Consider the following 12,454-nt stretch of genomic DNA (forward strand, 5'->3'; position numbering starts at 1 on the left):
TAATTTTTATGTTTATTATTTTCTTACAAGAGGAGAAACATTTGCAATGTAGCAAACTTTAGACACATACTGAATTAAATTATCCCACTACAGTTCCAGGGAGCACAGTTTAGGAAATAGTGTGCTAATTTTTCGTTTTTTTAAAGAAATAAAAAGTTGAGTTGATTTTAACAGAAGTAATTTTCAAGAAAACAAAGTAACTTTAGTTCATTCACATTGGATTTCTGATCCGCATAAGTGCAACTAGCGCCACTCTCCCCGCACCTCCGCAGGCAGCACCCCGGAAGCTCCCGTTTGAACCGTGCTGCGGTGCGTGGTTCTGGGATGCCACACACACATTACTGTGCACCGGGTGCTGGCTGGGGCTTGGCTGCAGGAGTGCCACTGCACTAGGACACCGAGCTCTGCCGGTCAGAGGGGTCCCCGTACCGTACCTCCGAGAGCTACACACAGTCAGCTTCCCCCCAGGCTGATGGGACAGGGGACGGGAAGATTTCTGGGAATAAAGAGCACCTTCCGGCAACGACTGATGTGTCAGGGCCAGAGGTCAGGGGAGGGGTCCACAGCACTTAGACTCATTGCCCCTGAGGGTGACAGAGAACAAGGGGTATTTATATGTTTCCAACTCTCCCTGTCAACAGGTCGGCCCAGGCCGGAGGGGTGGGAGTGGGGCGATTAGAAGAAGAAACCACCCCTTTGAGTTAGGGTAGGGTCTTGGCTGTGTCACCGTGTCACCGTGTCACCTTTGGGAAGCCGTTCCTCCTCTGGAGGCCAAGGGCGGAGGAGCGGATGAGGAACACCGCCTGGGTTCAGCACTATGTATCTGCTCTGTGAGGTCTCTGACGGTTTGGCTCTGGGTCTCTGGGTCGCAGGTGAACGGACTGGGGGGCAGGGTCTGAGAAAAGTGGTCCAGCCCTCAGCTCCCCTTAGAGGCGAGGAAGGGCGACTGCAGGACCATGCACCGGTGGGGGCACCCAAGAGGGGATGTCCCACCGGCCAGGTCCTTCTCTCTCCTCCTGCCCCGGAGTGCCTGCTCGGGACGGCGTGTCCTTGGCCCTGTGCCTGCTTGTGATGGCAGGGAGGCCTCCAGGGCAGGCGCCGGACTTCACGCTCGAGCTGCCAGTTACCAGCTGAGGTCTTGAACAAGGCCCTTCACATCTCCCATCCTCAGTGTATGCATCTGAAAACTGGGGCAACGTCTCCTAGCCCTCAGGCGTGGGAAATTCAAAGGCTCCTTTCGGAGAAAGCCCTCTGCAGGCCCCAGGGTTATCTGAGGAAGGTGCCTGCTTCCAGTCCTTGTGTTCCTGCCCTGCAGGCAGGCCCTGTCCACGCAGTGTAGGGTCCCAGACCCAGCTCGCTTTAGCCCATGTTCTCATTCCTGCTTCCTGGTGACTCGACACCCCCATTCCCACTCTGCGATTCCCCCCGGGGGCCTGAGTCTCTCCCCTCCCCCAGGGATGAGAAGCCAAGCATGAGACACTGGCGGCCCCAGGGGCACTGACACCAGGGACCAGGTCAGGTCCATTTTTTATCACTGTTTTTCGGATCGAAGTCTGGAATGTTGTCTCAAGAATTTTGAGGGGCATCTGGGTGGCTTAATCGGTGAAGCATCTGCCTTTTGAGTCTCCGCCTAATCTAGAGTTCCCGTGGGCAGGCCAGAGGTCGGAGAGCTCAGAGGCCACAACCCCCTGGAGACAAAGACCCTCACCACGGGCCAGGCCCTGCTCAGCAGCAAGGATACACAGATCGGCTTTGTGTTGTATTGGGGAAACCAGGGTGGTGATCAAAGTCAGCGTGGGCTTTTGGAGGAGCATAGAGACAGGGCACCTAACCTGACTTTGTGGATGAACGCGTTCCAGGGAAGTGGAAAAGGGAGCAGATGCCTTCCTGGAGAAGACATCCCAGTGCGTCTAAAGGGTGAGCCAGATGTAGGACAAAGGAGCGGAGTATCTGGTAGGACATAGCTTGAATAGGGCGTGGGGGTGAGGAGCCATAGATAATACTGTAGAAACGTGATTATATGCAAGACACGGAAATCAGAAAACGAGGCTGCGAAAATCAAGATGCGCCAGATCTTTTCACCGGAACCACACCACCAGTACTTTGCATAGTGTTGCTCTCCTCTTACAAATCAGGAATCAGAGGCTCAGAGAGGTTAAGTAACTTGCCCAAGTCACAGAGCTCCCCACCGGTGGATTAGAGACGGGAGGCCCAGTTTGCTGCGGTCAGCTGGGCAGGGTCTGAGACACCTGTTCTTGGGCTTCATGGTCCCTCTTTCAAACTCTCCTCTTTGAGCAGAGGGCTTTCTGTGGCTTTCTGGTTGCAGATGGGCAGCCTGCCCCTTTGAGTATTTTCAGGTGTGCATCTGCTACAGACCGAGGGGAAGGGAACAACCACAGTGGAAGGTGGGTTTCACCTTCCGGCTTCCAGCCCTGCTGCAACCCCACTTAGAACGCTAGAAGGGAAGGCCAGTAGCCAAAAGATCTACTCTCCAACAGGCCTTTCTTTCCCCTTCTGTGGGTGTGGCTCAAGGAAGCCCACCGGAACCAGCTTCCACCATAGCTGGGACAGGGCATGTGCCTGGTTCTGCCTAGCACTGCTGATGGGTGTTCCCACCAGAGACCCAGATGCATGGGGTCTGAGGCCTGCGTTCCAGAAGCTCTGTCCCTTCATGTCAGGTTCAATCCACCTCAGGGCTCCTGTCAGCCCATGCTGGGGCTGGATCCATGACCTGGATTTGGCCCAAAGTGGACAAGCACATTCTACTTAGTAGTTGGTTTTTCAGAAACTTCTCAGCCTAGACCTTATTTCAGGATTCCCCCCCCCTCCTTCAAATTGAGTTCTGAGCCCCCCCTATCAGCTCCAGGCCCCCTCCGGAGCACAGGTGGGCCCTTCAGAGAGCTCCCTGTGGTTTCTCCTGAAAGCCAAGGGCCAGTTTCTATCTGTCAAATCGGGAGGGAGGACTCCCAGGGTCCGACCTCACTGCGCACCTGTGGCCCAGACCTGTGTCAGGGGTGTCGATGTCGTCTGCTGGGATCGTCAAATCATCCTGACCAATACAGACTTTTCTATCCGTATACGACAGGCGAGCACCGCGAAAAGCCACAGATTTGGAACAGTGACAGTCAGAGTAGGCGGAGGTCTGGATGCGGACCCGGGTCTGACGTGCCTGCCTCCACGGCCGGTGCCGCACACCTGGGGAGCAGGCGGGAGAGAGAATGGACCTTAACCGTAGCGGGCCTTCGGACGCCCAAGCCTGATCCCAGAATCCCGGAGGGGGAGACGCGGACATCCGTGGTTTTCAGGGCTCCCCGGGTGATTCCAGCGCTGAGTCCCTGCTCCTTTCACAGCGCGATCCCGGCCTCGAAACCAAAAATCAAAACCGAGCGGTGGTGCTCCCTCCCCTGCGCTCACCCGCACGGTGGGCCGAGCCGGGCTGGGGTCGCCCTCGCTCGCGGCTCAGGTGCGGCGCCCGCGGCCCAGGTGCGGCGCTGCGGCCGGAAGCGGCCCCCGCGGTCTGCTGCGCGCGGGGCGGTTGCGCCACGCGCTCCGCTTTCGTAACAGCGCCCCGGGCCGGCGGGGGACGCTCCAGCGCGAGTTCCTCCAGTGTCGTCCTGCGCTGCCGGGACGGTCGGCGACTCCGAGTCTTGCGCCAGTGGGAAGTCGCGCTGACACGGAGCCCGGGCCGAGGGAGCTGGGGCACTCGCCGTGCGCCGTACGCAGGCTCCCGGGAACAGGGATTGCCCTCGGGGCCTGAGGCCGCTCGCCGCCCGCCCCGCCCCGCCGCGCGGCCCTGGCCCGCCCGCCGCCCTGGGACCTCCGGGCCTCGGCCGTGGAGGAAGCATGCTGGCCCTGCGCTGTGCGCTGCTGACAGCCCTGCTGGCCGCGCCGGGGGCCGCCCTGGCCCCAGGGGGCTGTCCCGCGCCCGGTAAGAGCTTCGCGCGCACCTGGAGGGCGGGGGCGGCCGGCGGGAGGAAGGGGGGGACGGCGCCCCTTTTCGGTGGCCGCAGAGGTCCCCGCGGGCACCCGGCGCGGGCTCGGCGCCCACCGGCGGCTTGTGCGCCCCACCGCGTCCTGCGCCTTTGCCCGCAAGCGCCGCCTGACTGCCCGCTGACCCGGACTTGGCGTGTTCTCGGAAAGCCGCGTCCCGAGCCTCCTTCCCTGCGCCCCCACCAGTCCTTACAAAGGGCAGCGGTCCCAGCGGGGTCGGGGTCTCCCGCCCGGGCGTCCTGTGTACCAGCGCCTCTCGCGCCGTCAGCTTTGGGGCCCAGTGGCTCTGCACCCCCCCACCCCCAGCGCCGGGACCGCGAAGGGGCTGGTCCCGCTGCCCGCGCTCGCTTCGGCAGACACCGGCGCGAGCAAGCCGTGTGCCCCCGCGCTGGGAATTTAACCGGAGCTGGGAGGCTGGCTCGGGAGTCGTCTTGGGGCCGGCACATACTGGGCTCCTTCCAGAGGAGAGGAGGGCTGAGGCAGAGGGCAGCGGGCACTTCTGCCCCTGTTGACTGTAATTAGCCCTTGGCAGCCAGGCCCTTCTCCGGGCTCTGGCAGCATGCCCAGCTGTGTGTCCAGGCTCTCCTCTAGCCCAGGGTGGCCACTCCTTCTCAAGAGGTTAATTTTAGGGTCCGAGGGCTTCTGTGAGGAGCAGCCTGAAGGTTTCTGGGAACAGTTGGCTCCTGTCCTGGGCAAACATCCTCAGCTTGATCTCTCTCTCTCTGATGGGAGAGAGGACTCTAGGGTTAGAGACTGGTGAGCTCTCTGCCTTCTGGATGGTGACACCCTTTGCTCTGGTCAGAGGGAAATAAAGGGGTTCTGAGCACACGGTGACGCCTGCAGGGAGCAGTCACTGTTGATTGGAGGCTTAGGTACCTTCACCTGTACCCCGGTCCTCTGCTGGATCTAAAAATATACTTTGTTCCAGAGGAGACAGGTCCAGAAAGGTTGGGATGGGAGGTTGTCGGGGCCTTGGTGGAGGCCCACCCTTCCATGGCTCCAGTGCTGTAGACCCTGAAGACTCCCAAATGTAGAACTAGCCCTGCAGGCAGAGCTAGGGGGTTTTGGGGGCAAGCTGAGAGCCATGCCTACTGGCTGAGGGCTGGGGCAGAAGGGGCCAGGGGAAGGGAATTGAGGTCTGGGCTGGTCCCACTGTGGTGCAGAGGCATGCAAGGCAGGGATGAGGCTTCAGGCTCCTTCTCCCCACTGCCCCGCCCCAGAGCCAGGCTCCGTTGGCTGCCTCTGTTGCTCCTCACGCCACACCCCAGGGCACCTGCCCCAGGGGGATTCCTGCTGTAGTGACTGTACCCTTTGGCTCCTAAGAGGTTGCAAGGCAGTGCAAGGGGCAGCCTGCTGAAGTCAGTCTCTATTTGCCTGGTGGTCTGCAGGGACGGGCGAGGTGGTCTCGAGGCCCGGACAGCCCAGGAAAGGCAGAACTGAGAGTTGGGGGAGGAAGTGAAAGCCCAGTTCAGAAGGAAAATGCAGAGAAGTAGAAAATACCCAGCTCTCCCCTCCCACACCCACACAGACTCAGCCCACAAGCTGGGGAATAAAAACAAAGACATTGTCCAGGAAGCAGGCCGCAGATGACTGTGACTGTCCCGCATTGGAGGGGGCAGCAGAGGCTGATGCTGCGTGAGGGGAAATCCGCTGGTTCTCCAGGCTGGAGGCTCGCTTAGCCAGGAGGCGTGCTTTCCTTGCGGTTAGTAGCTGCCCACATGCCCAAGAGCTGACAGCCTACTCAGGTGTGCTTGCTGTCTGGGGGCCCTGACCGGCGGGGACTCAGGTGTTGGGCGTGGAAGGCCTGGACACGGGTGACTCAGGTTCCTTCCGCCTTCTGCAGAGCGCGACGGGGCACAAACAAGCATGTACAGCTTTAAGTCTCTTCAAAGACCTGTCTCGACTTCTGAACTTCCCTTAGACGACTTCTTCCTGCCCCCAGTGCCTACCTGCGTTCCTTACCCGAAATCAGTATTTCTCAGAAGGGCAGTTCTGGATCTAGTTGTATCAGAATTTGTGTCTGTGTTGGCTAATTTTTGGCCCCCACCCCAGATTTACTGAAGAGAGAGATCTGGCAGTGAGGCTCGGAAGTGTCCTTTTCTACACATGCTTGTGATTTGCTGGCCTGGGGATGACTGGCTCACGTGTGTGCTTGAGAGGCTGAAGGAAGGCCCTCCCCCCTCAGGCTTCTAGTTGCCAGAAATCTCTCTCCCTGCTTTGGCTCTGCCCTTGTTTATTCATTTCAGCAAACACTGAGTCCATGTAAAGCCCTATGGGGCCTCTGTGGGACCAGCCACCCAGACTCCACCCTAAAAGGAGCTTGAACATGGCCAAGAGTAAATCCCTGAGAGGGACTGAGAAAACCCAGCTGCCTGAGGCCTTGTGGTACCAACTACCCGAAGACAAATTGTCTGGAGATGGGGACGGTACAGAGGAACCAGACCCCAGGCGGCAGGCACATGACCTCGGCAGACTGGGTCAGCACACCCTCTGGGTGCTGGGTGTTTGTGAGGATTACACGGAGCAACCGGGTCCTCACTGCGGTAACTATGCACCCTCCTCCCCCTGTCCCACCCGGCCTGCGTGCCTCTGACCCAGTAACCACTTGCCAGGTGTGGCTATTCCATTTAAATTAGTTATAATGAAGTCAGATCACAAATATAAGTTCCTTGGTTGCTCCGTAGCGTGAGTAGTGGTAGTGTCCTGGACACAGATAGAGCATCTCCATCACTTTGGGAAGTTCTGCTGGACACTGGCCTGTTTCTTCCCCAGCTTTCCTGCTGCAGCTTCCTTTACCCCTCTCCAGACCTCGTCTTCTCCACGGGGGACAGCGTGGGGACAGCTCACCATCACGGGTGGTGCTCATGGCTTGGAGCCGGACAGATCTCTGCCCAACCCTACCATGTAGAAATGATGTGAGCTTTTGTGAGTGAGTTTACCTCTTGGAGACTCACCATCCTCATCTGGAAAATATAAATAATTATATACTTAATCGGTGGTTGTAAAGATGAAAGGAGAGAAGTTTTAGAAAAGTCCCTCGTGCAGAGTGTGTGCTGAGGTTCGTGTAGCTAATAATTCCCGCATTTGAGCAAAGTATTTTGACTGTTCCAGATGCTATTCTTAGAACTGTAGATGCAAAAATGAGCAAAACAGACAAAAATCCATGGCTCCCTGGTGCTTCAGTTTATGGAGATGTGGGTTAAATACATCGTAACATGATGGTTACTAGCGCCAAGGGGGGAAATGCAGCAGGGGCGGGAGCCTGGAACTGTGTGCATATGTAGGGGCATGTGGAACTGGCCTGGGGGGAGCCTGGGGTGTTCTCACGGAGAGGGTGACATTTGAACAAAGGCCTGAAGGAAATACGAAACTCTTTAGAGATTCCTTACACTCCCATTTTGGGCAGGGAAATTCCAGCCTCCTCTCTAGCAGTCTGATCCTGTCTGATACTGAGGGCCCGTTAGCTTCTGGAGCTGAGGGCTCCGTGTGGACACTCAAGTGCCCCTTAGACACCAGCTGGGCGGGGAAGCGCTAAATGTAATGTCATTAGCTGCCATCAAGGTAGGAGTCTTTAAAAGAGAATCCTTGAGGGCTGGAGTGGCAAAGGAAGGCTTTTAACCTTTGGTCTGGCGAGGCCCCAGTGGCTTCCTTTGGGTAATTAATCTGCGTGCTTTACTCTCTCCTCTGGGCTTGAGATCCGACGAGGTCTGCAGTCCTTGGCAGAGTCGGCCTTTTCCAGCGTGGTGCCGGGTCCTCAGCAGGCCCCCCGCTCCTACCGGCCCTCTGCCGGCTCTGTCTCGGGGCTCTCCCCCTAGCAGTGTGGCCCTGAGGCCCTGCATCCATCCCCTGTTCTCTGTGTCCCTCCACCTCCCAGCTGCCTTTCCTGAAAAGCATCCTGTTGCTCTTCCCTCTCTACTTGGCCATTGTGATAACCGCAGGCAGAGAAGAGCGCCACTTCTACTCAGCACGGAGCCGAATGTTTGAGGGCGTTAGACCCATTGTGCACATGGGACAGGCCACGGGACAGGCAGGTTTTGTTGGAGGGGAAGATGAGGAGGTCAGTTCCGGACCTACTGGAATGGAGACATCATTGAGACAACCAGAGGGAAGACGCGGAGCAGCTGGACGCAGGAAGCCGGAGTTTGGGAGTGAGGACTGGGCTTGAGGTGTGACTGTGGGAGTCGGCTAACGGCAGGTGTCATTTCAAGCCTTGCGGTGGCTGGCCTCACACAAGTGAGTGTGGCTGGGGGGCGGAAGAGAGGAGGCCCCAGTGCACCCTTCTCGGGCCGGTCAGGGAGGAGGAGGAAGTGAGAGTGGTGGAGTCGGAGGGAGCTGGGAGAGCTGGTGTCTGACAGCCCGGGGACGACAGCTTGTGTCCACGGCATCCCATGGGGTCCCGCTGGGTGGGGGCCAGGCAGGAGCAGGGCTGGGCCCTGACCAGTGCACTTAGCAACGGGCAGGCCTTGGTGACCTTCACAGGGGGAGTGTCAGTGAGATGGTGGAGGCTGGAGGCTGGCGGGAGTGGATTCACGAGAGGGTGGGGGCAGGGAAACTGGGCACGGCAGGCACAGGCCGCTCTTTGAGGGTGTGAACTGTGAAGGGGGTAAAGAAATGGAGTGTGCCTTTGCTGGAAAGTGGGGTCGAGAAAAGGGATCTCTAGAAAGATGACTGAACTGCCAGCTTGCTTGCATGCTGATGGAAATGATGCAGCAGGCTGGCGGAGGTGAGAGCTGCTGAAACAGCCCTTGAGTGGGCGAGAGGAGACTGAGGCTCAGAGAGGTTACAACTTGCCCAAGATCACACAGCAAGGAAGTGACAGGCCCAGCTCTGAACCCCACTCTTTGCACTAAATCACGTGCTGCTGAGTGCACCCCCACCCCCAGCCCGCAAAGTACAGTGACGCCAAGGTCACCTTCACTCTTCACAGCATCCACAGCAGGGGCTCACCAATACCACGCCTTGGTGTGGCCCAGGCAGGGTCTGCTGCCTCATCTTAAGTACTGAACAATGCAGAAGGCCGTGTGCACACCTCCTTCTCCCCCCCTGTGCATCCACGGCCCTTTCCATGGGGCTGTTTGCAAGTGCCTGTCACTGTCAGGGAGCTTGCCCTGGGGGAGGCAGCTGGTTCTGCATGGGGTCGGACCCTCCAGGCCTGTGTCTTGCTGCCCCCCAGCGTGGGGCAGGTTACTGCGAGCCTAGGCAGGCAAGACTTCCAACACACAATTAATGGGGCTTGATGGATGTTACTGACTGTGGGAGCCCACTGGCGTGGGAGGAGAGGAGGTTATAGCCTGAGGACTTCCTTGCAGAAAAGTGGAGACACCCTCGTGAGCGGTGGCGATGAGAATCGTTGAGCCGCCTGGGCGGCTCAGTCCATGAAGAGGCTGACTTAGTTTCGGCTCAGGTTGTGATCTCAGGGTGGAGGGATTGAGCCCCAAGTAGGGCTCCACACTCAGCGTGGAGTCTGCTCGGGATTCTCCCTCTCCCCCTCCCTTCCCCGCCCCCGCATGCTCTCTCTCCCTCCAATTGCTCATATTTCATGAGAGATTAGGTACGTCTGAAAAATAAGGCTGGTTTTCTTTTTAAAGATTTTATTTATTTGTTTGAGAGAGAGAAGGAGAGAGAGAGTACACGAGGGGGGGAAGGTCAGAGGGAGAAGCAGACTTACTGCTGAGCAGGGAGCCCGATGCGGGACTCGATCCCGGGACTCCAGGATCATGACCTGAGCCGAAGGCAGTTGCTTAACCAACTGAGCCACCCAGGCGCCCCAATAAGGCTGGGGTTTTAACCTTAATTATCAAATGTGATCCTCACAACAGTATCTTGAAGTGCGTAGTTTTATCATTTCCAATTTACGTATGGGAAAGTGGGATCTGGAGCCTGAGAAGCTAGCCCGAGGCCTCGTAGCTCCTAAGTGACGCCCTGCGGCTGGAACTTGGCTCTGAGCCCTGTGCCTGGCCTCTTGACCACTGCACACAGTGGACTAGGAAAGAACGCAGATAAAGAGCTTCCTCTTAATGTCTGGGTGCCTTGTTACGTGGATACGCAGAGTCCTTTGCCCATCTCCTTCGGGCAGGCACCTTCTTGTTCCTTGTCTTGCCATGACGGGCAGCGGTGGGGGGACAACCACACCCCACTCATGACACCGCAGTGCGAGAACACCTGCGGGATAAGTTCCCCAAAGGGGAGTCTGTGGGTCGAAAGCCGTGTACGGTTGTAATTTTGAGAGAGAATAGAAGCTGCGCCAATTCAGACCCCTAGCGGCAATGAGCGAATGCCTGGGTCCCTACACCTTTGTCCAAAGTGTGTTATTAAACTAGTGTCTACACAGAAAATGCTATCTGTGTAGAATTAATTTGCAATTACCTTATCTGAGTGAGATTGTATAGGTATTTCCATGTTTAAGAGACATTTGCATAACATATTTCTATGAACTGCATGTTCATAGTCATTGCCAACTTAAAAAATTTGGGTTGTTGGTCTTTTTCTTATTGCTTACATATGTTAAGGAATTTAGGCCTTTATGGTGTGATTTATGAGTATTTTTCTCTTGTTTGTCGTTTGTCTTTTGACTTTTTTGGGGAAGATGGCATTTGCCGTGCAGATTTTTTAAAAAATGTAGTTGGACTTGGGGCACCTGGGTGGCTCAGTTGGTTAAGCGACTGCCTTCGGCTCAGGTCATGATCCTGGAGTCCCGGGATCGAGTCCCGCATCGGGCTCCCTGCTCGGCGGGGAGCCTGCTTCTCCCTCTGACCCTCCCCCTCTCATGTGCTCTCTCTCTCTCTCTCTCTCATTCTCACTCTCAAAATAAATAAATAAATTTAAAAAAATGTAGTTGGACTTATCAATCTCTACAATGTCTAGGTGTTGTAGCCTACTTACTGAGATCTTCCCTATGCTAATATTATTTTAAAGATTATTTATTTTTTAAAATTTATCTGACAGAGAGAGACACAGCGAGAGAGGGAACACAAGCAGGGGGAGTGGCAGAGGGAGAAGCAGGCTCCCCACAGAGCAGGGAGCCCGATGTGGGACTCGATCCCAGGACCCCGGGATCATGACCTGAGCTGAAGGCAGTCGCTTAACCAACTGAGCCACCCAGGTGTCCCTGCTAATATTATTTTAAAAGATTATTCTTTTTTTTTTCTGGTGGCTTGAAGAGTTTTTTACATTTAAATATTTGATCCATTTTCAGTTTATCATAGACTGATGCATGAGGTGTGGCTCTTTCCCCCCCCAGTTATAACCTAATGTTCCTTTACAGTTTCCTGAATAATCCATTTCCCCCACATTGGTTTTATTTATTTATTTATTTATTTACTTAGAGCGGGGAGGGGCAGAGAGGGAGAGAGAATCTCAAGCAGACTCCCTGCTGAGTGCAGAGCCCCACACAGGGCTCGATCTCATGACCCAGAGAGCACGACCTGAGCTGAAACCAGGAGTGGGTCCCTCAACGCACTGAACCACCCTGGCGCCCACTGATTTTAAAAAAAATGACCTTTCAAATCTGCCAAATGCTTAAATGCTTGGGTTTATCCTGCTTCTCGGCATAATGAGCAGTTAGCACACGTTCTGAGGCCTGTTGCCTGGGTCTGACCCAGGCTCCCCCTTGACTAGCAGTGTCACCGGCTTCCCCCTCCGAAAGACAGACTGTTGGGAGGCTCGGGTTGGGATATGTGAGTGCTTGGAGTCGTGCCCTATGTAGCTAGGGTTCAGACTAAGCTACTTTTTTAAGATTGTGGTAAAATACACATCAAATTTATCATCTTGGCCATTTTAAAGTGTGCAGTTCATTAGTGCAGACTAAGCGATTTTCGGTTATTGCTCTTTTTTTTTAAAGATTTTATTTATTTTATTATTTGAGAGAGAGAGAATGAGAGACAGAGAGCACGAGAGGGAAGAGGGTCAGAGGGAGAAGCAGCTCCCCGCCGAGCAGGGAGCCCGATGCGGGACTCGATCCCGGGACTCCAGGATCATGACCTGAGCCGAAGGCAGTCGCCCAACCAGCGGAGCCCCCCAGGCGCCCGGTTATTGTTATTTCTGAGCCATTTCTAGTTTCTCGATGCTTTCGTCTGTTTGCGGCGGTATCATGCTGCTTTAAGGTTTGGTCGGGCTAATCCCCGTCTCCTCCTTCCGCTTCCTCAGAATCGTCCTGGCCGCCCTTGCTGACTTTTCCTTTTGAATCAGCTTGTCTCGTTCTAAAAAGTTCCTGTTGGTATTTTTATTAGGATCAGGTAGACTTTGCAGATTGGTGTAGGGAGCACTCACAGTGCCAAGTCTTCCTATCTCAGAGTGTCCCAGGCAGGGAGGCTCCAGGGTTCACAGCTGCCTGCGGCCCCTTGGGATCCGTGGCCTTCCCGGGGACCCGGGGTGAGCTGGACAGACCAGTGAGGCGCGCAGGTGCGTGTGCGCGCAGGTCCTAGGCCCGAGCGCAGGCAGCTGTGGGACTTCGGGAGCTGACTTT

At 56.1% G+C, this 12,454-nt stretch overlaps 1 protein-coding gene across 6 annotated transcripts in view; it reads left to right on the plus strand.

The window, feature by feature from the left end:
• The first annotated feature begins 3,575 nt into the window (after positions 1-3,575).
• Positions 3,576-12,454, plus strand: part of IL6R (interleukin 6 receptor) — a 50,945-nt gene continuing 42,066 nt past the window's right edge. For 3 of the 6 annotated variants that reach the window (XR_015766438.1, XR_015766439.1, XM_028090233.2), the window contains exon 1: positions 3,577-3,928. Coding sequence is in view for 3 of the 6 variants with exons in the window: in XM_028090233.2 (XP_027946034.1) it covers positions 3,844-3,928 (85 nt within the window). In the remaining 3 variants the exon portion in view is untranslated. Of the gene's footprint in view, positions 3,929-5,554; positions 5,693-12,454 lie in introns of those variants that run through there. The other 3 variants (XM_088016799.1, XM_028090232.2, XM_028090234.2) reach the window with 3 other exon arrangements.

The sequence above is a fragment of the Eumetopias jubatus genome, unplaced genomic scaffold (assembly GCF_037043125.1).
Source record: "Eumetopias jubatus isolate StellerSeaLion01/CBP00866 unplaced genomic scaffold, mEumJub1_p1.0 scaffold_12, whole genome shotgun sequence".
NCBI classification, from domain to species: domain Eukaryota; kingdom Metazoa; phylum Chordata; class Mammalia; order Carnivora; family Otariidae; genus Eumetopias; species Eumetopias jubatus.